We start from the raw sequence: 26,582 nt of genomic DNA, 5'->3' as shown, positions 1-26,582 counted from the left end.
TCACCCGATAACAAACACTCAACTTTCCGCCTGTGCTAGGTGTTAACAACGGTGCGGTCAAAGGTTGACAAGTGTGCCAGGCGTTGGACGAGACAGAGTTCTCCCGACGGCGCACCATTCACAGTTTGCCATCGCGCTTATCTGCTCGCGGGCTCGTTACCTGGCTGACGTCACTAATTAATGATCCTCGTACGTGTCACAACGGGCGGGTATGGAGCGCGGCACACAAAGCAGACAGGCGTCCTTGTCTTATCACCCGTACACACCGATAGCTACTTGGCCCGCTTTTGGCAAACAAAAACGCACAGAAGCGGTGTGCGATAACTCTAGGAGTTGCTTATCTTCTAACCGGGAACCTTAAGATTTTCCATTCGTGTGCCACCCTTCCTCGATCCGGATGGAGGGTGATTAGAGGGCGATCCCTTCTCATTACCGATAACTACCCTTCACAGCCCGGGGGTGCAAAGTTCGCTGTTTGTGTTGTTCGCATTGACAAGCGCGACGTCGTGACTCACTGATTATGTGACTGTGATATGCACTGGTTGAATTTGTCTTCCATTCAGCAAACCATTCCCCTCTGATTGCGCATCCGTTTTGGATGCATCGCCGCATGATGCATACTGCTGGTGCCACGGCGTCGGCAGGTCATTTCGTTTGATCTCATCCTCCTGATGGCCATGGCCAAGTTCAATGTTCTTCTGGTCGTTTGGCGGGGACTGATTTGAATGTCATCATGTGGCGCCTAATATGCGGCTCACATGCGGCATAGTAGCCTATGATCGAGAAACAACACTCAGCAACCACACCATCATCAGTCAGTCAGTCGCTGTGTGTGCGGGCAAACACAGCATTACAAAAGCTAACTAACAGCATACAACACCTCTCTGGTTATCATTTCAGTTTCCATCCTCTGCCCGCCAGCGTTGGCTCAGTGATAAGCATCGAAGCAGAAGTAAGCGACGAACGGTGGCGAGAGACGCGCAGTGTCGAAGAAGCCGTCGCGGGCAATTCATTAAATTATCTCCCAGCCCCCCGCATCGGGTGATGCTGTGAATCTGTGCAAACAACCTCGGAAAACCAACAGTACCGCCCATCAACTCCCTTTCCTGCGGCTACGGCAAAGTTTCGAAACTTGAAAAGTCTTGCGAGAGTTTTTGATTTGAAGTGAAATTCAAATAATTGCCAGCTGTTGGTTCGCACTCGATGGTTGAAATAAGCGGAATGTATCATCCAGTGTGTGCATGAAGGCGGTTCTCAGGCGGACGTTCCCCGAACACAGCAAAGTAGCATTTGATTCGAACAAATATTACTGTTGCGCTGAAGGAGCAAGCAGCAGGAAACGAGTGGTGGTCAAAGTAGGTCCCTTGTTTCCTAGGCAACAAGTACGGTAACTGCTAACGAGCTACCCGAGAAGAGGGAGCAAAAGTTCGTGCAACATAACCATCCACCATCATTCAACATTACACCCCGGCGAGTACGTCAAAGGATTCTGGAGTACGGTGCAATTGCATCACAGAAGCAGCATTACGCGGCGCGTGTGTGTTATGTTCGTAATTGCTTAATGTTCTCCGTTTCGAATGCCACACTCACGACCAGGATAGACCACGGTGTCATCATGAGGCTTGCAAAATGAAATTCTTGCCCCCGTCACACACATGTTGTGAACGACAATGGTTTCATCAGTTTACAGCAGCAAAATTCTGCTCTCTTCGGATCGACGATTGGAACACACTACTATACGGGGAGCTTTTGAGTGAGCAATAGCGGAAGCACGCAGAGTAATCGCTAGGAATCTTGGTAGCGGTGCGCTGCTCCAACAATCCATCGAACCGACGAACCACCGAACGAGTATCCAAAGGGTTCGGAATAGCCATCTGTAAAGGGGTAAAGAATTCTTGAGCGGCGAGCGCACTAGTACACTCGCTTCCGGCACGATTCCGACGTATCAGCGACCAAGTTGTCGCCGGATGAGCAGAGACCGGCGACCGTCGTCTCAATAGGAGAACATAGGGACATTCTTCGACATCGCTCATTCCTGCTCGTACCATGGACCCCCAGAACGATAGCGCTGGGTTCTTCCTGCGGAGATGGCGACAGCGGCGCAACTGGTGGATTGCAAGGAGAATGCTGCTGATCAGTTTGATGGTACTTGCAGGAAGCATACCGGCCCCTGCGGCTGTTGGTGAGTAGTGTGCACCATCTTTTCAATTGTAGAAGGAACAATGTTTAGCCGCTGTTTGGTTTTATTTTGTTGGTTCTTCGATCATTGGAGAGCTCTTCAATTCTCCTTATCTGTGCCCATGCATTACACTACCGGTTGAACTCGCGACCATTATGCAATAAGGATACGTAAATCAGCAAAGAACTTGAACTAACGTAGCTACAATTCAAACAAACTACTCCGCTTATTGATGATAACGAATGGGTATATACTGTACGTGTCACCATGTTCGACCGGCGTCGTCCTCCCGGGGCGTCGTCTTCTTTTTATTGGCGAACATAACGTGGGGGTGCAACGAAACCTCGGAATTCCATTTGTTGCACGCGTCTTTTTCACTCTATCTCTTCTCTGAGCACGAGTTCGCGGTGCAAAGTTACTAAGTGGCTTGCCGTGGTCGCTTCGAACTTGCTTTTATGTTCTGCGCGATCGACGGAAACTGAGTGTTCAATTTCCGTCCTAGATCTGGGCGAAGCAAAAAAAAAACCGAAAAGACCATTGTGGAAAGTTGTACAATGTCGCTTGAACGGTGCCTTCTCTGCAAATCGAATTCGCATCTCGCAAGTCGGTGACCGGTGTGTAAACAAACAGATAAAGGATTTGGAATCGTCGAGTGATTCCACATAATCATCCGAGCAATAATGGGGGGAGTTTGTTTGTAGCTTCTCTGGGATTTTCCGTTGATTCGACTTTCCTTCCAAAACTGTGATTATCATACTCGCGTACAATGTGCTGTTTAAGCCAAAGGATGCTAAGCCGAGGAGGCACTGCCACCAATCTAAGGAATTAAATGTTTCTGTTTCAACGACCTCCATTCCAAACCTCGCGAGACGCTTAAAGGATTAAAGCGAGCATAAATTCATTGTTTACAGAAGAGACTGCACGACAGAGAACGCTGCGTTTGGTTTTTTGGTGTGCATCCGACAATGAGTCAGTCAGATGCGTCAGACTTTGCCGAAAATGCTTCCAATCCTTTTGGCTGCTGGCCAAATCTCCAATGTCTACGCGTTCACTAGGAGGCTGACTGGAGGGATGTGCACTGTCCATCCTTCCTTTTGACTTTCTGACTAATACAAGCCATGATCGGGCGGTGCAATTGTCTCCCGCGTGTCTAGTACGTCAGTCAGTAGTCTGTTGAAACTCGATGGTTTCTTTGCTTAGGTATTTGCCAGGCTTTTTGAATTCGTCAGAGCACTTTAAGGACGAAACAGATGTATAAAAAATCTCGAAAAAGAAATGTGCGGAATCACAAGTCAAGTTTCCCTTCTCCACGGCGGCTGAAATCACGGCACATTTGTTCTCATTTTTGGTGGGCACTGTACCATGACCACAGGCACACCCGGAGCCCGGAGTGGAGCTTCAGTATAGCCAACCAGTATAACAGCACATCACGGACTCGTCGAACCGAACACAAAAGCATTTCCGCGCCTCGGAGGGGCAGCAGCATCCGTTTTCTTGGAAATCTACCGAGCCGTACTGTGCCCTAAGGCAACAGCAACATGATTCACCGTGATGTTTTACTGATAGGATTTTCCCCGAGCTGTTTTCCGTCCTTGAACCTCACCCGAGAAGGGAAGCGGCTTATGGGAGCGAGAGCATGGGAGGAAGACAGAGAGACAGTGGACCAGCCACAACAAACAAAAATCATTAATCTTATATAGAGAACTCGAGCGAAGAAAATGCCGATTGGGGCCCTCGACGGCGCACAAAAGCATCTCAACGAAAACGAACCTTGCCTCGTAGGGAAAACGTTCCGCATTTTGTTTTTTTTCGGTTTGTTTTGGAGCAAATTTCACCATCGACTTGGCTTCGGGACAATGTCAGCAAAATCACTTGAACTCTCTCCACAGTTACCCCGAGGGATTTGAAAGTGATGAGGTATTTGATGAACCATTTTTGTCCATCGATCTGATCTTGAACTTGAGCCCAAGATCGATTTAAGACGTTCGAAGTGACGTTGGCAGCGTTATATTTCAAACAACATTAGCTGGTCCTGTTACGTATCCAGGAACGGGGTCGCTGTTTTCTCGTAAAACCGGAGAAGTACCTGTTTAAAGTTCGAACGAACTGCCACCCACGAAGAAAGAGGCTAGGATTTTCGGGCAAAAACCGAGAATATCCGGTCTCTTCTCCCACGTGCCGGGGGCAGACCAGTTTCGTCGAATGTTTCTTAATCGCAAAAAGTGCCTTTAACCGGTAGCAGGGCTTAGAAGGCACAAAAGGTTCGCTAATCGGTGTTCATTGGTGTTCTCTCGGGACCTTTCTCGGGGGCATCCTTTACACGAACACGCTCTTAAAGGGTTTTTTTTTATAAGGTGCGAATTCCAGCTGGGGAAAATTAATTATTGCTTTTTTGGCCACTTCTCATTGATGAGTGCAGCAGAAGGAGGAAGGAAGTAACGAGAAACCTTTGCCGGAAGGACGAGCGACCGCACAGCCCAGCGCGTGTCGGCGAGCGCAGGGAGAGGGATTCCACTTCAAAGTGGATCCTTTCGGTCTGCCCTAGAGTGCCGAGGAGTACGAGACGATGATCATGATGAGAAGTGAAGCAATAAACGATGATGAAAGTTCGTGAGTAAACAGAATTTAAGTAGAGGCCCCTTAGCATCGAAACATGGCAAGCCGGTGGTGAGTCTTCTCGGCGAGCTTCTCGTCCTACTGCCGAGCGGTGGGCCAGCGCCACAGCTCGACAGCATCCTTGGCGTGTTTCGCGCGTGAACGGTTCGATGGCAACGTGGGTGGCGAGACATGGAACCAAGGACAGCGCCTTCCCGCCCATCCGACGCAGTTTATCGCGGCGGGGGCCGGCCTGACACCACCGGCAAGCGTGTACTTTAGTGGTTTTGGTTGGCTGAATAAATCGAATAGGAGGCTGCCAGTCGAAGGGAAGAGGAGGGACCAAGGTAGGGAGAGATCGAGTGGCATACAGTACTATTCCTGGCCGTCGTTTCGTCGCGTTAGTGGGCGCTCGCGCGGTGCTGGAAATCGGCAGAATCATCTCAATTTCACGCGCCAAGTGATAAACTCATTCATTAGTTTGGGGGGATGCCGTTGAAGTGTAAATCACATCATTTGTAAACAACCAACAGTGGAAGGCAAGGAGGAAACGCGTGATTTCTGCTAACCAAAGCATCACTTAGTGGTGATGATGACGGTGGCGGCGAGACTTCATTCTGTTGATCGATTGTGTTGTGGCGTAGTATCGGTATTTGGGATTGTTTGGCGTCGTTGTTTATTGCAAACTCACTTTATGTCGCCTTGTGGTGTTTAAAGAGAGTCACCGAAGAGAGGACAGATTTCTGGGACTATTTTGTAGCTGAGCACCAACCACTTGGTCAGCAGATTTTACCAAAAGTGTTCGCTCCGTCCAGACGGATAGTTTTTTTTGTGTGACTGACTTTCTCCCATCTTCTTAGCATTCATTTATTCAATTTGTTTAATGTTCTGATTTTTGCTATTCTGATGATGTGGTCTGTTTCAGCTTTACTGCTGCATGTTTGCTTCGTCTGGCACATTTGCAACTCCGCGTCTAGCCCGGAAGCATGAGGTTGTTCCTTTTGGAAGCCCAGCAGTAATCTGCCAGCCAGCAGTTAGTCAATTAGAGCCCAACGATGCAAAGATGTTTGGCATACTTTGTGCCAAATTCCCCAAATAGTTGGAAGACCATAGCAAAAGCGCCCCATGACAAGGATTTCGGTTAACCGAACCGAAACAGGATGCCCCAGTTTCGACCACATGCATGCATGTCTGGGTTCGCAGGGTGTCCGTATCCCATTTTGTCTGCCATAGTAACGATGCTGCCCTCCCAAATGGTAGAATAAATACGCATTTCTTATTCGCTTCTTTTGAGCTATCGCGACGGGATCAGAACAACAAAAAAGGAAGGGCATCCGCTTGGGATGGAAAAAAAGGAACATGGAACGTCAGAAGATTAAGGTTGTCTACGGTACAGTTTCCGGCTCCGGTTCCAGCGACGACAGATCGACGATGCTCTCCGTTTTTCCGTTTCATGTTTTCGTCCACTTTGCAGACGCTTAAGTGACAAGAAATGCTTTGGTTTTCTGGTTGCTTCCCTCTGCAAGAAGGCTCCATACAAAGTCGCAAAGCGCCCCCAAAACAGCTGGCTTTGTTGCGAAGCAGAGCAAACACGCAGAATTTGCACAATTTGCTTGCGAATGATTGAGGATTAGCGGCGTGGCGTGGTATGGCGTAATAAGAATTGAAAGCGGATACCCTATTACCTGTGGCAGACAGGTTTTTGATGTTACTTCATCTCCTCACTGAATTAATTCGCATGAAGCACCACCATTACCGTGGGAGTGAAGACTGATAAGTTTAAGGTGCTAGTCCTGCTTGCCTTTATTTTCTTTCCGTCTCGTCGAATCGAGCGAGAAAAATAGGAAACCATAGCACAGATGGTCAGGAGTTTTGAAAACAGCAATCAGGAGTAATTTGATCGAAACTTAATGCGCCTCTCGATGGCATGTTCAATGGTCTGTCTTTTGAATGAAAAATGCGAACCTCTTCTTCTCTACTTTACCTTCAGTGTACGAGATGTTCGATTTTTGTACGAAAATATGCCGAACTGTCGCAGCGTACACCTGTCGCGATCAGTAGCAACCATTAGAACAAGTTGGCGGCCGGATCGGGACTCAAACTCAATTTGTAAAATCGTTGTCAACAGCATCGAGCACATGAAGCACGATGATGAAGATGGATCGTTGATAACGATGCACGAAAGTGTTGAATCGTGTCGCATACATTTGTGGTATGACAGAGGGAGGTAGCGGTCATGTCGTCGTAAGTGTTAGCAACCGAATGCAACCCCAAACCTGATAAGACAATTATCGTCGTTATCGTCGTTATCATCGGTAAACATATTATCGAATTACCATACGTTGTCGTCGGCGAATGGCTGCCGTCTGTGATTGATAACACCGCTCGCTTGTTGCGTGCGTACGCGATACCGTATCATCGTTCATCATAATCGATTGGGTGCAGTTTGCAGAAGTTTTTTTCCCCCTCGCTGGTTTCGCTTAAGCGGAACGGTGTGGCCTAGTTGTGGTGACTGAGCAGAGGCAGTTCATTTAATCTGGTCAATCGATACCCGTTTCCGCGGAACTTTTAATGCTTTTCATCATTCATTCAATGATGGCTGATTCCCGAATAGCCTGTTCTCCTTTAAGTCCAACCCGCGACAGTAACAGCGTCATCATGGACATTTCATTCATAAAATACATTGTTTACTCCAAGCGGAAGAAGCGACCCGCGATTCCCATTCAAACAACCACTTGAAATAGTAGCTTTAATCCATTTCCGTTTCCGAACCCCCATTTTGCCTCCGTTTCTCGGAATCATTCGTGTTTGGCAACGGGACTTGGGCAGCCTGCTGCCCAGTGCAAACAGTTCAATTCAAATAAGCCAGCAGGGCGGCTGTTGTGTGCGGAAAATGGAATATCCTGCTGACCATAACATCCTGAATTTTCCATCGCAGTGCGACCAAGGGACAATATGATGTGATGTTCCAGTATGATTCCATTTGGCCGCGAAACATTATACGTCTCCCAGCTCGCGATTTTCCGGCGCCGCAACGTATGTAACGTTTGCCTCTGAAGGTGGGATGCTGATGATTTCTGTTCGGTATAAGGCACTAGTCTAGTCGGGCTCGTGTGAACGTGGCTGTACCGCCAGCTGACGTCAGGCGGAAACACGTGCAAGCCTTCACAGTTTCAATAGGCATAACCTTTCACCAACGTAAAGCGCAAGAGAGTTTTCCGGCATGAGCTGCGGTCACAAGATTTGGTGATGCTGCTGCATCTGAGTAATGATGAATGACTGTAACTACTGAACATTTATGACTTCCTCTGTACGATCCGGTTTACCTCTTTCGTTGCGTTACATTCCACGCTACCAATCTGACTTAACCACTAATATACTCCTCAGCATCGTTTATGGTATATTCATCCACCTCAAAACTCCATCCAACTCTATCGAAAACCCTCAAATAAAGTCACTTGTTGCATCTGAACAACTTGCGGTTCGACCATCCAACACAACCTTCCTGGAACGACGGCGAGTGTGACGATTGGGTTGTCGGTTGGTGTTAATGATGTTCGCAATTCTGTGGTACCCTTAAATCGCATCACAGAAACTCGTGGCGTCTGCATTGGACGTTGGGTAGGAGAACGTATGGTGTTCGCTGTTTCGGATAATGGGACCACACGACCGCTCTCTTTCGTGGGCGGCAAGTACCGACCGCGGTGAACCTGATAAATGCCAGCTGGTAATGACGTTGACGTGCGAACATTACGGCTTATGGGTTTTGTTTTACTTTTTGTTAGTTGAAACACCAGCCACCAGCCGCTGAGGGTGGCGGAAAGAGCGCAGAACGAGCTCGAGACGAGTACGAGTGTCGCGGGCAAAGGCGAAGCCTAGCAACGTTCACGCTAATTGATATTGCCATCAACACCGATCAACATCCACTGGTAGGAGAAGCGCAACCGACGGCTTGCTTTGCACCCGAGGAAGATGGTATCCGAGGTGTTGATGGTGTGTCCTTTTGGCTGCAGATTTTCCTATCTGCGTCCTAGCGACGTCGTTTGTGGTGGAGCACGGCTAATGATGTTGTGATGAGAAACTCTATACTATCCGCTGTCGGTGAAAGGGGGAAACAACCAACCATTTATTTTGCCACCTTATTGTTTGTTGTTCGGTGTACTTGCGATGTAGAGAAGGTGGGACGAATGCGCTACAAAGCACAGATAGCTTGTTGGATTAAAAAAAAACAGTGAAGTTTCCACAATATCTGTTTCATTACCAGCCCTTTCAGTCATGAAGCCAGTACCCTGATGGTAGCCAGAGCCATTAGCCACAGGATCTTTGCGGTTGGAAAGTAAAGAAAAATTTAAGTAATTGGCTATCAACAACCATCAGAACTCATCAGAACACGATGTTCATCAGCAGTAGACTGTGTATCCTCGGAATTTCATATTGAACCACCGTGTCAATCCTTCTGACCAGCTCCTCATTTCTAATGCCTTTTGAAGCTCCCTGTGCCAATGGAGTGTGTTTGCCGAGTGTCTGGAAATTAAATCATTATTCGAAGATGGCACAGAGTATTTACCAAAACAGAACAATGTTAGTGTACGTTTTGATATTTAGATACAAAAACGATGACGATTTAAAAGCGAACCTAGAAAAAGAGATTACTCTCTGTTTTTTTCTTTTAGAAAGCTGTGACATTTATGTCACGAATTCTAGTCAAATGGGGCGCAAACAGAATTTTAAATTCATCTCTTCATTCGAAAAAATCGTGGATCCGCTTGGTGATTCGTGTTGTTGTTTGTCTTGCAACACACGCCACAAACCCATGAAGATGATCCAGCTTATCCATACTGCGCACTCTAGCTGGAACTGCGAGCTCATGTCGCCTCGGGGGGAGATCCTTCTAGCTCATAAATATCTTATCCATTATCATTTTCCCTTGAGCTACCACCGAACGACTTATGTCTATATTTCTGTTCTCACTCTCTTTCTGCTCGCTGTCTGCTTTCCAGCTTCGCCGGGAGTTTTCTTTTCAACGTCAAAACTACGTCTAACGCTGCCCATCTCGAAGGAATCGTACATCATTCTACGAAGCGAACCCATCGTCAACCTACGCTTGCTGTCGACGAGTGGAATGCAACCGGCCGCTAATGCCTCCCAGTATCACTACACCATCGAGGTGCCATCCAGTGACGCTGGCTACCTGACGGTGGACGAAAAGACAGGTGACCTGTGGATTACCTCCAAGATGCTGTCCCTCGCAAACGTAACCGAATTCATCATCGTGGCGGAGAATGGGAGCGTTCCGTCGTCCGCATCGGTTCCAGTGGCTCGCCTAAGCCTCACCATCGACCCGCAACCGGTGAAGGAAGACTCACTCGATAGCTTCTGCGAGCACCATCCGGATCGGGCTTGCTTCTGGGATGCGGCACAGTATCGTGTGGCGGAGAACGGGCCAGCGGGTGGGACGATCGGCACTCTGGGGCCAGCCATCTATCGGCGGCTCTGCCCACAGCACCAAGTGCGATATGCGCTGCAGGAGGGCACCACAGGCAGCGACTATCTGTTGCTCGATCCGAATGATGGCACTCTGCGGACCAAAGTTTCCTTCGATCACGACAGTCACGCTCCCGGACCGACGCTGCTGGCCGGCGTACGCTGCGCGCAGTTGCAGCAGCTCGCTGATGGTAGCCAGTCGTCGGAGCAAACCGTCAACCGGACCGTTACTGTCACCGTGCTGGATCGTAACGATAATTTGCCTCGCCATGAGGTCACATCAAGTGGAGCGACCGGTGACGATGTCCAGGTGTATCTCGACGATCCGCACGTTAATCAGGTAAAGTAGCTCGATTGGATTTAAAATGTTTTGCTTGTCCCCTTGGTTCGCTTAGATTTCGAGGTCACTAAGCAGCAGGTTCTAATCTGTGCCGATTACAAAATAAATGAGCGCGGTGCTATCGCTCTGCAAAACGGTCGCTCGTCACCTATTCTATTACCCGACGATGACACAATTTGCACACTCGTTAGGTCAGGGTTAAAGTGAAGCCTTGTGCAATCTATGCGCCATTTCCTGGTTTAACGTAATTGATTTTTTTTTATCCTCAAGGAATCGATTACTCTACAGCTAGTGGAACGGAACGCGATATTATGTTTGCACTGTGCATCGTTTCTTGGCGCCATTTATGACCGGAGGATTCTTTCTGTGCGAGTGACCTTTTGTAGCGAGAGAGAATCCTGCGGAGACGCCCTATCCGGGAGTTAGGCCTCAATAATTAAGACATAATTAAGAAAGGATCGAATTCTCGGCTCGATGAACCAACAACAAGGTACAACAGTTATAAACCGACGTCCTTTGGTGGGGTGGTAGTGTGCCCATTTGCTAGCCTAGTCAATATGGCGATTGCGCTCCTGTGATGATAGTGGTATTCAATTAGTTAGCTGACCAACCCTCTCCATGTCGGGGCTTTTAGGACATTTTTACACCCCTTCCATTCACCGCAAACACAGCGTGTGTTTGTGTGCGTACAGGAAGAGAGAGAGAGAGGAGTGGAAGCGAGATGAATGTGGACGCTGGTCCGTTCCTTCTGGAATCCTGCCGCGCGAGAGGTGATTAGCGTGCGAAGGCGATGAAAATTTAATGACTTCGGCTAATAGCTGCGAGAAATAAGCGATCCAGAATTAGAGAGAGAGAGAGAGAGCCAGTCCTGCGCTGGTTTAGCGCAGGGATAGCTAGTATATAGTGGCCGATACTGGTAAGCTAGTTTGACCGAAAACCCGTTTTCCACGGATCCCTAGAAGCGGATCCCTTTGACGGCGGAGAGAAACCGAAGCGATGATGACGATGTAGGGCGAGCGCACCTCGTCGGTTTTGTGTCAAAGATGCCATCATGTGTATTGGCAAACATTGTTTAATGGCATGTAATGGGCCTTCTATGGGGTGTAGCACGAGCCCTATTCAGGGCAAACGAGGCGCTCCCATTCCTTCTACTAGACGCGTTTTACCAGGGCATAGTTTGTGCAAGAAATGAACGTAGTTTTCATTTTCACACTCCGTAACCTTACGTGTCCGGTGTGCATACTACTAGGACAAAAGAGCATCGAGCAAATCCACTCAGAGGCTGTGTTGGTGACTCATTCATAATTTATATTTGATTCATTAACCGGTTTCATAATTTGAAAAACAAAAAACAACCCAAATTGCCTAAAAAGAGATAGATCCGAGGTAGATCCGAGGCACATCCACCCTTCCTTGGTTGTCTACCGAGAAAACCCTTCTTCAATTCCACGTTGTCCTCATAATGTGGCATTTCATCGAATGCCAAACGATTTACCTACGTCTTTTCCGTCATCGGGGTTACGTTGTCCTGTACCCATTGTATTGAATTTCACGCCGGTGGCATTCGGTTTACCAAATGTTGACATAGGTGTACGAGACAGAGGCTCAACTACGTGGAAAAGCGTGATAAAAGGTAGGAAACGCGCCAACAACCGGTGCCCATCAAGGGAGAAGGGCTTGGCAGTGGTCCCAGGAGAGAAGCCGATGCTAGAGTGTATCTAGCCCGTCAGCACACCCGGCTTTCTGGTTGGTTGTTGTGCCAATATTGGTTTAAAAAATTGGTTAACGACTATCCCAACCTCCTCTTCACCTCCCAAAAGGGTAGAAGCTGGCACGTTTTATGCTTTTTCGTTTTCACAATGTTACGCTAGGGATGTGATTGGGATATGAAATCATGAATTGGCAATTAACAAGCTGTGTAAATTGCAATCTACGCCATAATTGGAGGAAAACAAACAGTAGTGACGACGACGCTAGCTGGCGCTAGGCGAGAGACGACGCTAGCTGGTAAATGGATCATTGTGCGTCTCTATAATCTTTATGTATATTATTTATTGAAATATCAGCTATAAATTTGTTGACCTTTAGCAGAACTGTATAGAGATCATCTTGTATGCTAAAGAGAGATCTCGCTGATAATTTATTTCTACTCTTTTATGCTTGAAAGCGAAACAGGATACAACGTCCTCTTGTCAAAAGCCTTTGCAAGAGTATAATTCTAGTTCTTCTACTGAATTTGCCCTTACAACAAGATGCCTAATATAGCCATAAATGCAGGATTACGTCGGATGATGTTGCAGAACTCATCGCATCCACATCGTATTAACAACGGGCGAAAAACGTTTTTCGGAAGAGACGATTCCGTTGTCACTCATGCGGACGACTTCCTGCCAGCTCGTCACACACGATGTTCGCACTTAATCCTAATATTGATCTACATAAGCAAGCAAAGCGCGTGAATCGTACGGAGCTCGGAAGTGATACGCATGTAACCGTACTGTGCTAATCCTTAACATCAGATCCGGCCATCCGGCATCTTTTCCCACCATTGACTTTGACCGTGAACCTCGCACATCCCACTCGCATTCTTTGGACTCTCGAAGCCCTCGGTCGATCATTACTCCTCCAACGCAAATACTCCCACTCCCCACGCAACCGAAACGGCTTCGTTTCCAGATTTCCGTCCATAAACTAACCAATGACCTTATCCAGTGGTCTTCGCAACGTATATGCGTTTGCAAAACCCCAAAGGGCAACAAGAGAGATAGAGAAAGAGAGACAGACTTTCGTGCAGGATCCTCAACGCTCCGGGCCGTGCACAGCCCTTTCACTTTTGTTTACCATCGGTGCTGATTAATGCAAGCTAATCACGCAACTGGCAACGGAATTACCATGGTCAGACGTTACAACCCGCGACCGCAGCTCCCCTCGTGTAGGTGTGACAGCAGTGGTAGAGTGTGTCCTGCCATTGTACGCTCTATTGTCCGCGCTCCACACCAGACACCCAGAGCCAGACAGACAGACAGACGGACGAGCCGGATGGATTGGGTACGTTCAAAATCAATGACTGCAAGGTTTTTGCTCTTAACCAGCAGCAGTAGCAGCACCAACTGGCCACATGGTCCTTGTCGGAGCCACACCATGCCATGCTTCTATTTGTTGGGCATTAATCGGCTGTATGGGCTGCCTTAGTGTGTTTAGGATGATTGCCCTGGATGATGATACTTGCATTTGGAACTACGGAACGGTGTACGTCTCAGGGCAAAGCTGTTAAACCGGAAGAAGACACAGGCATCCGGGCTCTCTTCCTAAGAGGGCCAATAACCTCGCCTTCCCGGTTCAGGAGCAGGAAATCGGACGAAGGACTTTCCAAGCAAGGGCAAGGGCCGGCACAGGAACTGCCCCTTTTCGATAGTTTCCTGCTATTTGTCCTCGAGCGCGACGGCGACGGCAACGAAAAGAGCAAATGAATTTGCATATTTTCAGTAGCTCCGGCCCCCAAACCCAACCGTCCGACGAATGCGAATCGTTGTGCCTTTCCCCGAGTCCCCGGGGGAACTGGGGACAGCCCCGTGTTGTTACCCGGACGACAGACCGTGATGCCGTTCGACGTACGTCTGCTCCTTGGCGGTGATGGAACACGGAATGCCACAGAACAAAGAACTCATAAAAATATGGCCATGGTCTGTGGTGGCCTGCGCCGCCGCCTGTGCACACTTGCCTGTGCAAGGCACACACGCGGAGGTTATAAAGTGAACTCATTTGTTATATGACCATAAGCTCCTCTCCTCCTCGGACCACTCGCTGTAGTGCCGCACACAGCTTCTTCTGCTCGCTGCAATGTTTCACGATCATTGGCTAGAACAGTTCCAGAATAAAGCGCGCCCTTCTTTGCATACAAAACCTAATGGTCAATACAACCCGAGTTTCGAGTCGAGGATTTTTTCGCCGCGCTCGGATATTCATGGTTAATATCCAGATTATCGCGAATGTTTGTCTCAAATCTTCCGGATCCAAATAGCTTTTATGTGGCTATTCCGTCGCGAATTTACATTCTCCTCTCGCCTTCAGGGACGGTTTCGTTGGAAAACACGATGTTTCTTATGGAAGTAACAAACTTCTCGAGCAAGAAACACCCCTCTTGCGTTTGTCTCGCCACTGGAATGAAATTGATTACCACAAATTGAAGAGTCATTTGCCACCGACGGATTACGAAGGTAGCTCGTACTCCTTTACCTTGCTTGAGAAGCGGATCATCGTTCGCATCCTTTCCATCGAAGAAAATTAATTTTCCTTGAAAAGAAGCTTCTATCCAACAAGTGTCGAGGAGAGTCTCGTGCTGAAGTCAGCTTAGAACACAAAAAAGGCACATCACGACGTGCCATCACTATGGTGTGGTTTTGTGGGGCGTGATAAAAGTAATTCATTTTCCGTGGTTTATTTTGCGTCTTTCGATGTTGTGCCGCACGGCAACCACGAGGTTGTCACCTGCTGCTGTCGATGGAAACGACTGAGGGTGTCCAATTGATCCGGCATTATTATTGGCCATTATCCTTCAAACCAAGGCTCCCGTTCGCGATTCTGCTCTGCCACAGAGGCACAACATAATGCTTCAGCAAATAATCCATGCGGTCCATGAGCGTCCAGAGCGGCGCGTCATACACATAATGGTCGCGATGATGAAGTGCTTTTCCGAAACGCTAGGAGAGAACACTAGCTTTTTGGAGTAAATATGCTGCATCACAAAAATCGTTTGGTCGGTGCTATTACCGTGCATTTTGCTTTCATTATTGAATTACATAAATTAGTGGCAGGCCCCGTTGTGCCGACACGGCGATTACTTTGAATAAACCCAAAATGTGAAGTAGCGGCAGCGATACTAGATACCAAACACACTACTGCCGGTGTGGCTAGTGTGGAAGGTGGCTCGATGTGTCATGCCGAGGTGGAGAGCAAATCCATTTCCTGGAAAAGTGCCGACCATCCGTACCGAGTTTCCATGCCTGGTAACCATGCTGTTGCGTAGGATGGAAATGTGATGTCCAGCTGTCGTAAATAACGGTTGGAAAGTTTGGCTTTCGCAGCAACTGTAAGTAACAGACTGACGACAATCACGAGCCATTCTCGTGGCGTTATATTGATTGCGGATTGATCGATGATACCAGCGAAAACATGCTGCGCAAGTATCAACAGTTTTGAAGTGGATGCCTTTGTGATTTGGTGGACATGTTGTGAGGTAGCAGAGGTAGTTCAATTACAATTCGATTACCACCGACCACAGACAGAAACCACGTGCCGGCTCTGGAGGATGGTTGTCTGCATCCCACACAACATATTGCCTCTTTATGTGTGTAGATATGATCCATCTTCTCCCTACAAAAACCTTGTCTTCTAATGTGATTTTGATACCGCAATGGTTATATTTATTTTTGGCGTCCTCCTGAACAGATATTCTGTCTGACGGAGACACTTGTTCCATGCAGGCGAGTCTTTAAAAAGCTGTGCATGAGCCAATTCATTGTAATTCATTTAAAATGCTGTCCAACCAATGCAATGCAATCGAGAGTTGGATACTAGGATTCGCAATCAAGGGTCACGTGTGTTGACATTTCGCAGCATTCCATATGCCCGCGATATAATTAATTCATCTACGTTGTTCCGCTTGCAGGGTGATCCGGTGGGGCACTTCCGTATCGTGTTTACGGATGATGATTCGATTCCGGTGAACACTCGGGTACACTATCGGTTGCTCGGTGATCTGATGGAGCTACTTCGTGTCGACTGTGCAATGTACGAGAATGAGCACGACGATGGACTCAAGCAGACGGTGTTTGGCTGCAGTAAGTATCAGGAGAGAGAGAGAGAGAGAGAGAGAGAGAGAGAGAGAGAGAGAGAGAGAGAGAGAGAGAGAGAGAGAGAGAGAGAGAGAGAGAGAGAGAGAGAGAGAGAGAGAGAGAGAGAGAGAGAGAGAGAGAGAGAGAGAGAGAGAGAGAGAGAGAGAGAGAGAGAGAGAGAGAGAGAGAGAGAGAGAGAGAGAGAGAGAGAGAGAGTAGGGGCCAATATTTGTTAACATTGTCACACGGATCCCCGGTGTATTTCACAGAGCTCCTATTTGCCCGATCCGGTATCCTTCGCCAGAGCCCGTACTGCGTTACGTTGCAAGCCGTGGATCCAACAGTCGAACGAACCGCAGATGAAACGAGAAGGAACCGTCGGCGTAGCGTAACATCTGGTGATGGTGGGAATGTTACCATCTGCATCACCACCAACCTGAATCGTATCCACGAGTACGATTTGCCCCGGCCGGAAGCATTGACGAGCAACAACGATGATGCCCTTCGATCGGAATCCGCTAGTGGATCACGGTTCGAAACGAAACCACAGCAACCGCAGCAAGCTCGAAGAAAGAGCAAAAAGGATGTTACGACACCGGCCAAGATTGCCTACCCGAAAGAGGTCGTCGTGTACGATACCTCGCGCAAGTACGCCCGCATAGCGGAACCGCGAAACTTCAAGCAGCTCCTCCAACAGGAGAGCGGGATTTCCGATTTGAGCTTCCACCTAACGAGCAACCCGCTGGATGCGTTCGGGATCACGCGTGTGGCGGGCATCATCTATCTAAAGAACGAGACGGCCTTCAACGAGAAGAGCCTCGAAAGCCGGCACGAGATCACGGTATCGTGGAAGAACTATAGCGTTAACATTTTGGTGCGGATGCGTAAAAATCCCGACGCTGGCCAGTGTGCTGGAGGGACGGTGCTCGTGGAAGGTGGTGTGGAAGACTTTTGTGCCATCCATCCGAATCGTACCAGCTGTTTGGGGGCCTGCGGAATTGGCAGTTTGCTTGGTCCGTGTGAGTACCGTAGCCGCGATGGGCCGCCGGGAAGCTTTTCACCCTGGAGCGAAGACTATCCGACCTGTTCGTCGGGGTTGACGCACTGCCCGGATGGGATCTGTGATCCACTGGAAGAGATGGGTCATCGTGAAAAGATCCACATCTGCCCACAGGATTGCGTGTTCAAGCCGGACATTGTCGGAGTACACGATTCGGATAAGCCGCGGGGAATCCATACCGCTGTCGGCCATTGTAGTTGCCGTAGCACGGGACACTGCTCCTGTGTGGACAATCTGCGCATTCATTCGTCGAACAAACGGAACAAAACCACCACCACCACGACGTCGAGTTCTACGACGACCACCACGACGACAACGACGACGACGGAAGCATCGGAAACGGTCGCCGGTCCGGGGGAGAAAGCTCGTGATGTAGAGCTACTGACCGTTTCCAGTACGGAGTTGAACGATACTGAAAATGTGCCACCGGCGGCTGTTCGCGATGGCAGTGTGTACGAGCCGGGACTTATCAAGGGACCGCACGCCTCGATCTATCTACTAGCGATCGTACTAATACCGATGATACTCGCCGTGATGATCGTGTCGTACTGTTTCAGCAGGAAGATACCGATCAAGGGCAAGCTGATCGATAATAGTGGCAATTCCGGTCTCAACAGCATCGCCATGAATCTCGTCAGCAATGATACGGAGATATTTAACGTTGAGCTACCGTTGACCTCACGAATGAATGAAATCAACTTTAAGATCGATGTAAGTAGCACACGCGCGAACCCACGGCATCGAGATGGCATTCATTTTCATTTTTTGTTTCACAGTATGACTCCAAGTGGGAGTTTCCTCGCACGAACCTGATACTCGATGCAACGCTAGGCGAAGGAGAGTTCGGTAAGGTGCTGAAGGGTTTCGCGACGGATCTACCGGAGAAGCCCGGGATCACCACGGTGGCGGTAAAAATGCTCAAAACGGGTGCCAACTCAGTCGAACTGTTGGCCCTACTGTCCGAGTATCAGCTACTGCAGGAGGTGAACCATCCGAACGTGATTCGACTGCTCGGCGCATGTACCAAGGGTGACTCGCCGCTGCTCATCATCGAGTACTGCCAGTACGGTTCGTTGAAGTAAGTTCAAGCATTTTTTCTTTAGTCTCCACGTCCACTAATCCAATGTTTGTCTTTGACAGAAATTATCTGCGGCTCAGTCGTAAGCTGGAGGTGCTGAATGCAGACTACGAAAACTCTGTGGAGCCGATCACGGTGAAGGACATTCTTTCATTCGCCTGGCAGATCAGCAAAGGTATGGCGTACCTTACCGACATCAAGCTAGTTCACCGGGACCTAGCGGCCCGAAATGTGCTGCTGGCCGAGGGCAAGGTCTGCAAGATATCTGACTTTGGGTTAACGCGCGACGTGTACGAGGATGATGCGTATCTGAAGAAGAGCAAGGACAGGGTACCGGTTAAGTGGATGGCACCGGAATCGTTGGCGGACCACATTTACACCACCAAGAGCGATGTTTGGGCGTTTGGTGTGCTGTGCTGGGAGCTGATCACGCTCGGTGCTTCACCCTATCCCGGTATTCCACCCCAGAATCTATACAATCTGCTGAAGCAAGGCTACCGTATGGAGTGTCCAAAGAATTGCTCCGAGGAAATGTAAGTGCGATAGTGTGTGCTGTGGCCAAGGATGAACATGGTAGTAATTCATGGTATGCTCTCTCCCGATCCCTCACGCTAGATACTCGATTGTGCGATCCTGCTGGGCAGATGATCCTAAACAGCGACCAAGTTTTAAGCATCTGGCTGGCCAGTTCGAGCTGCTACTAGGACGGAGCGCCAAGTATATTGATATGGAGCAAAACTCGATCTCGAATCCGGTTTACTGCGTGAACGTAGACGGTACGTAGAGCTGGCTGCCAAAGGTTATCAAATCTCGCAAAATGCGTTACATTTCCTTATGTCTCTTTTTGTGTGAAATTTCCCAGAGGTGGACTGCGCCAAGATCGCCATATGCAAGGAGGAACAGGATCGCCTCGAAAGCCTCTGGACTCCGCCACAGTACGAAACGGTACACGACAACAGCAACACCAGCGAGCTAGCCGGACGCTACCAAACACCAACCAGCAGTGCTATCACGCTATCGGAGGACAAAAAGCAGCTACTGCTGCAAAGCTACGATACCCCACGACCACTGATCGAAACGGCTACAATCGAGCAGAAGCTGCGCTACGAAAACGATGTACGTTTGCGACCGAAAATGCTGAACGGTGGAAACTGCGACAGTGGTAGCCTGATAGAACAGCATCTCAACTCATCCGCCAGCACTGGCTCACCGGCCTCGGTATCGTCGTCAAGGGGTAGCACCATCGGTGGCCGCACGCGGTTCGAAGAAACGTCCTTCATTGAGCTGGCGGCATCGAATTCGAGTAGCGCTGGTGAGTACGATTCACCGAGCCGCCAACCGCGTCGCGTCCTGTCCTACCTTGACATGAACAAGCAGGGCCAGCAGCAGCAACTGCTGAGTGCAAATCTCGAGATCAGCCACATGATCGACAAGAAACAGTCCAAAGATATTGCCTTACGATTCTCGAATGTCGACAACGAGCTGCAGATGGTGCTAGTCGATCCGAGAACCGGTGATGCGAGTGCCGTAGCCAGTGGGGAAGCTGGAGAAGATTCTGCACCTAGTAATGTTCCATTGAAGCGGCCTCCGGGAGCCGGTCCCACCACTACCAGTGTTGGTGGTGGCGTAGAGTATTCGGAAATAGTAAAAATACGCACTGGACCGACGGGTCATGATAAAATTGGCCACACTCTCACCTCGCTCGTTTAAGCGGTATAACGATTTCCCTCCGGAAGGACTTAACCATCCTGGAACGGCGTAGAAGAGAGATATTTTTTACGATTTTACATCAGAATAGTTGGCAATATGGTTGGTTGCGTACTGTTGCCTCACTCACCGAGCGGCCAGAGAAAGAGAGAGAGCCATATTAGTATATGAATTTCAATAATTCAATCATCATTCCTCATAGCAATACCTTCTTCCCCTCAGAAGCTAGATTTGTTAGTATTTATTTGCAATAATTTGTGCACTCTTATGTTTAAGTTATTCCTTCCGATTCGATTTCTAGGCATCGTCTATCGCGGCGATATTGCGTAGAGGAAGAAGTCCTTTTGAAGTGGAGAATGGATCATAAAAAGTTGCGTTATGAAATCGTAGGACGACTCAAACTCGTTCCGAAGAAGGAAAAGTACAAGAGAAACGCGCATCGGTTAGAGATAAGTAATTATGCGGAAGTAATGCTGAAGAGATTGAAATTTAATTTATTGCTTCAAACCATTTGGCGGCTTCGTTTTCGTTATTTAGCTCGCATAATTTATGTAGGACTTGAGATTAATTCGACTATGACGGACGGTATATTGGTTGCTAAAATGGTTCCGTACATCAACGGAATGTGCAATGGATTTCATTCCCAATTAATTATATTATGCTGATGACTGGAATCGGGAAACTCATGAAAGGCAAATGGTTGGAATTCACCAACGCCTGCGGTCGTTTGCTGAAGAGATAGGATACGGGTTCAGCATTAGGAGCAAATAGCGAAAGTTCGCTAGATACAAATTCCATTACTACTAGGTACATTCCATTCGTGGCCTCGAATTAGTTTAATATTTCCTTCTTCTTTTGGTTCTAAAACCAAACCGCCCCCCCTTTCCATCAGAACCAAATGCATATACACGTACTATGTGTCAGATAGAGGCCATAAAGAAGCTATAGCTACTAAAATGTGCCATCAAATACTACGAGCGAGCGAGCGATAGGAAGCAAGAGAGGGGATACGATTTTTGTATCGCACGGTCGGCAGTCGCGACGGGGCACGAATGCTGCTCTCTTATGCATAGAGAGACACACAGGCGACATTAAAGGCGTTGAAGGATAATGGAACTATTAACTATTAATAAATTATTCTAGCAAAGAAAACCAAAACAACCCGAAAATAAAACTGAATGGACGAAACCAAATACAGAGATACACAACAATCCCGTGACCCCCGGTGGACTGCCTTGTTACGGTCCGAAATTATGCAGAATGAATAAATGTGGATGTCCCTTCTAAGCAACGTATATGCAGTCAGCACAGAATTTCCACCCAACAGGAGCAGACATATTCGAAGTTGCTAATGAGTTTTCCACCGACAAAAGCACCGGTTCGATATTAGGAGTGTACGGTATCGGCAAAACGGGGTTACTATTTTAAGGCAAAGAAGCTAAAAACTATTCAATCTGTGGAAGAGAAATACTGTGGAGTCATGGCGCTCTTGAAGAACTTTCAACCGTGAAGACTAACTTCAATGGGCGTTGTATCGTTTGATAAGACCCAGGAAGCCACAGGTGGTCGCGCGAGGTTATTTTTGGCTTCGATGACTAGTCATCCACTCAACCACTAGGCGATGTTTGTGATTTTAGGTAATCCCTTCAACTACGATTAGGGCATTATTACGAACAGTATCGCGACGGAAATGTGAACCGTGAAGTGTGTGGGACCTCATGAAGCGCGATTATCGCATCCCAGGCATCGATAAGGTGCGATTCAATCGTTCGGCTTTCCGGCAGTTGTGATTGAGCCGTGATTTAGAGCTGTACCATTTCGGCCAGAAAATGATTCGAAACGTATTCCTGCTGTTATTGCTGGGAACCGTAAGTTTCGCCTCATCGAAGGCATCAGGTAGTTGATGAGATCGCGTCTAACCAATATTGACACCGACAGGGCACGCTGGCAGCATCGGAGAACCGTTTGCTTGCGTTTGAGGTAATGGACCGGTTGCAAGAAGTGTTGCTCCCACTGTACAACCAACTGGAACCAAGCATGGTAGAGGGCATCACGGAAGTGAAACGCAATGTGTCCCAACTTATCTTTGCGCTCGAGGCAAAAGTGATCGAACAGAAGGCGATACACCTACAGCAGGCGGTTGACCAAGAGTTGGTGATCCAAGAATACGTCCAGACGCACCACGTCGACGAGGAGTGTGCCCCGCTGGTACAGGAGCTGATCGACGATGATATGGACATTGCCGGCTATGGATTCAGTAACTGCATAGTCTCGCGAGTTGCTGAAGAACTGCAGAAGGAAATCGATGCCATGCATGCGGCCGGATTGTGGCCCGAGTATCGTTGGCTCAACACAAGTCTGCTGGGGGTATTCGATGGTGGCAACATCTTTAGTGAACCAGCGATGCTGCTCACTCGACTCGGCGAGAAACAGGCTTCCTTGGAGGAGGATTCGTTGCTCGACTTCCTGCCCGATTTGGTGGAGAACATGGAGATCCTGGAGGAGCGGTTGAGCAGCATTGAAACGGCATACGTGCAGTGTTTGCAGATCAATCTTCTCACACTCAACATGGCATTTGAGATTATCAAGCTGCAAATCACGCAGGTTTGCTACTGATTCACCGCTGGCTTGATCGGAACTCGGAGATTTATGCTGGAATCGGTCGCAACCATCCGCATCCCGTGTTCCATGTTTCGGTGTTTTATCTTTATAATTCCACCGAAGCAATAACATATATCATCGATGTAATCCAGCCAATTGATAAGGCTCAAAATGCACGTCGCCTTATCTTTGTGCTACTTGTTGTGCTTTCGCTGCGAGATTCAAGTAAAAGCAACAGCATCAAGAGCGGAATTTTCGTGGGGATCAGCAAAACATGGTCACGGATTGAATTTACCGAATAAATGAGTAATTTGATAACAAACGCTACGATTTCACTGTTTTTTACCCGTATTCGTGACTGATGACATACACAATGATTGTTTAGCAAAAATGTTCACTTGAGCACCCTCGGTTTGCTTAATCACGTGTTCGAGACGCGGAAGCCAAAAAATCCAAATGATTTCGCTGCTCGAAGGTTTTTCTTGTTCCTGTTGTTATTCCTGTCCATGATAAACCCCCAAAAGTATGCAATGTGTTTTTCAAAATTGTCTGGAAAATGATCGTGTGAGTAAATGATCCAAGTTAATCGAGCAGTTCCCTGGCTAAAATCGAGTAGGTTCCGAGGAATATGAGTCAACTCGAATGAGTCAACTCGAACGAGTCGGTCAACTCGAACGAGTCGGTCAACTCGAACGAGTCAACTCGAACGAGTCGGTCAACTCGACAATTGCACCAAACGCCTGAATGTAGGCACACCGTTGTCGAACCGCAGGCGAACGAGTGGGTCAATTCGACAAACATATCGCCGTCTCTCTCTCTCTCTCGCTCTTTCTTCCCTTTCTCACCTCGCCACTCTCACAGCCACACATACCCTTTACTCCAAATTACTAATTACTAATTGATTAATCGGCGAAACATAAACAAAAAATGCGAACGAAAATCAACCCGAAAACGAGGAAAAATGAGGAAAACGAGGAAAATGTGGAAAAGGAAATCGGTCGGAAAAGGGGCAAGTCGAGTGCGCAACTCATTTTCCACGTTTCCATCTACAACCACCACCGTTTTACCACCGCAGCCGACCTTGAAAGAGTCTTGCACTCAGCGGTGGAATTGTCAGGGCTACAAAGATCAAGCATCAAGTGGATCATAGAAATGGCTCGCGCGGGAACTGACCCTCCGTTCGGCACCCTCCATCCACGGCAATCACGGCGGCCAAAATCACAAAATCGAAGTTGTTCACCTTTAGGCGGACTTTCCGCCCCCACCGGGCAACGTGCCCTTCCGGATGTCTCCTCCACCACCCAAGAAGCGCTTCCGGTTGCCACCCCACCTGGAAGATACCTAGCTATCAACTATCGTGGTCCGCTACTGCAGACACCGGGACGTTTCCCTGTAAGCCTCGCAGCGTGTCCATTTCCAGCGCAGGTGTCCAGATTTCGGGGCAGACAAGAAAGCATCCTACCTCCTAGTATTCGGCTCCGTTCCTACCTCCTAGTATTCGGCTTATGATTTCCCTTGCCCGATCTCGCTTCAAATCACACACTTCGAAACCTACACTACCGCTAGTACTAACGAATAAGCCTCGTACACTCTTTTCTTCAACCCCCAGTTGCTTGGTTTTCCAAGATCCAACTAACCGCTTCGCTTGCTCGTTGCTCCAATTTTGTGTTGAACCGGAGCTCACCCTCTGCTTAACTGCTTATCATTTACCAACTCCTTGAATTGCTTTCTTGTGTTTGCAGTTAACTGCAATTGCAATTGCAATTGCAATTTCCGCGGTTTACTGCCTCCCAAAGCGCCTTTTGCTGAGTAAGTTTTCAGGAGCACATTACGGTTTTCGCACGGTGAAATCTCTTGAACGAACGTATTTGGTATTGTGTATCTCAGGAAATACGCTAGAAATGTATAGGGTCACAATTAGCATCGCTCCAACATCACTGTCGCCAACCAATTCTTCACATTCTTCCAGCAAACAACGGTGAAATGGTAATTTTTGAGCAAAAATTAATGTGTCTGCTACCCCACACACGGGCACACAACATTTTGTCCCTAAGAACGTGGAACACACGCGCACGCGCACGCGCACAGCAATTAGCATAGATCAGCCATATTTCACACTCTCGCGCCCGCGCCCACTCCCTCACAAGCCACCCCGACCACACGATCGTAGTGTGTAATCGTGGAATTTGCAATGGCACGAATCTGGCGCAGCAATTTGGTCGTGATTCGTCTCAGAAGAACCCGCTGGAGGAACGTACCAACAGCTAGAACCTACCTGGAGCACCTAGCCTATCGTCGCCGTCGCTCGTAGCTTCAACAATTCATCCGTCACAGGCCGACGTTGGGGCGCGCGATTTATCCATCCCGAATGGCAGTAAAACGTGCCGAAACAATTACCCCGTGCCGCGGTTTGCCGAGTTTTGGGTGCACACAGGCACACGGTGCTCTATGAAGCTGGCACCATGAATGAACCAAGGATGGAGCATCGCAGTTTCCGTCTGCCGTCAAAGCGGTGGGAGTGGATCACGAGCGTTGGCGCGGTTATTGTGTTTCCTTAAGCTCCACGGAGCGCAGGACGGGTCGCGCCTGGATTCGCAACAATATTTTAATGCTTTCTGCAATGCTGGCAGCAGCATAGGTATGCTGGCGAGATCGTTATACTTCCCGGGCGCGCAGTCAGTCATTCCCCCGCGGCCAACAGCAACGACAATGTTTATGAAACAACGATCGTCCCTTCCCGGCCTTCTCTCGTTTGTAAGTCGTCGTCTTTCAAGCCATCCAAGGGCTTCTTCCAAACTCGACGTTGTCGTCGTCGTCGTCGTCGTCGTCGCCATCGTTGATGTCGTTCCGGTACAATGCGCGGTTTCAATTGTAATTTGTTGCTGCTTCATTGAGCGCAATGACAACGCAATGCTCTGGCACGGTCAACCGAGCCAAGCGTCTTCTTCTGCCTCAAGCAAACACTTTCCATCGCTCGCGGCTTATTTACCTGATCCGATTTCAATTGCTCTTGCTCTTTTCTCGTTTTTTTTCTTCATTTTTTTTTGGTTTAAATTTCAACAAAAACGGCATTACCTTTTCACACCACAGACTGTGATCCCACCGGATGCTGGACTGCGCCGCTGCAATGGCCTTTCCCTGCGTGATCGTCATCGTCGTCGCCGTCATTTTCACCGTCCCGGCCGATGGTTGGAGGTTCCTTTAAGCGGAATTACCGGACGGACCGGACCGGACTTATGGCCTGCGATGGGTTGAGCCGGACGCGTTTAAATGCTGGCGTGGAGCTCATACCCCAAAAAGTCATCCCTCCCCGGAGTGTCTTCGAAATGCGTGCGGAAGAAGCGCACCAACGAAGAGTCTCAGAGTGATCTTTTGGTTTCGTTTTTCAAAAACCGTTTTTCTCAATTGTTTTCGGTGGGTTCGGTACGGGTTCCGGAAAGACTGCGGACTGTGATGATGACGAATGGGGCTGCTTGTTGGCGTGGGCCCCCGTATGGGACGTACGCACTCCACAGGGTGTTAAAGTGAGTGATGCGAGGTTAATAGCGAGCAGGAAGCGATCATTAGCAGCCATTTTGGGTGCTGGAAACACCCGCGCACGCCTGTGATTTCGTGGTTCAAACGCTTGGGCCATGTTTGACGTGTTTGAGTTGAAACCGAAACCACTCACTCACTCCCTATGGCGTTGAGCAAATCCAAAGTCC

At 48.6% G+C, this 26,582-nt stretch overlaps 2 protein-coding genes across 2 annotated transcripts; both read left to right on the top strand.

The window, feature by feature from the left end:
* Window positions 1-1,274: 1,274 nt before the first annotated feature.
* Window positions 1,275-20,316, top strand: LOC126581250 (uncharacterized). The gene is made up of 8 exons (XM_050244777.1): window positions 1,275-2,182; window positions 9,775-10,598; window positions 16,267-16,438; window positions 16,702-18,203; window positions 18,269-18,570; window positions 18,633-19,103; window positions 19,186-19,346; window positions 19,433-20,316. The coding sequence occupies exons 1-8, from the start codon at window positions 2,047-2,049 to the stop codon at window positions 20,278-20,280; spliced, it is 4,416 nt and encodes a 1,471-aa protein (XP_050100734.1). The 5' UTR covers window positions 1,275-2,046; the 3' UTR covers window positions 20,281-20,316.
* A 1,766-nt stretch (window positions 20,317-22,082) lies between these two features.
* Window positions 22,083-22,893, top strand: LOC126576616 (uncharacterized). The gene is made up of 2 exons (XM_050237925.1): window positions 22,083-22,145; window positions 22,216-22,893. Exons 1-2 carry the CDS (start codon window positions 22,107-22,109, stop codon window positions 22,891-22,893), a joined length of 717 nt encoding a protein of 238 aa, XP_050093882.1. The 5' UTR covers window positions 22,083-22,106.
* Window positions 22,894-26,582: the final 3,689 nt, after the last annotated feature.

Source organism: Anopheles aquasalis, chromosome 2 (genome assembly GCF_943734665.1).
Source record: "Anopheles aquasalis chromosome 2, idAnoAquaMG_Q_19, whole genome shotgun sequence".
Classification (NCBI taxonomy): domain Eukaryota; kingdom Metazoa; phylum Arthropoda; class Insecta; order Diptera; family Culicidae; genus Anopheles; species Anopheles aquasalis.
This window is presented reverse-complemented; position numbering and strand designations above follow the sequence as displayed.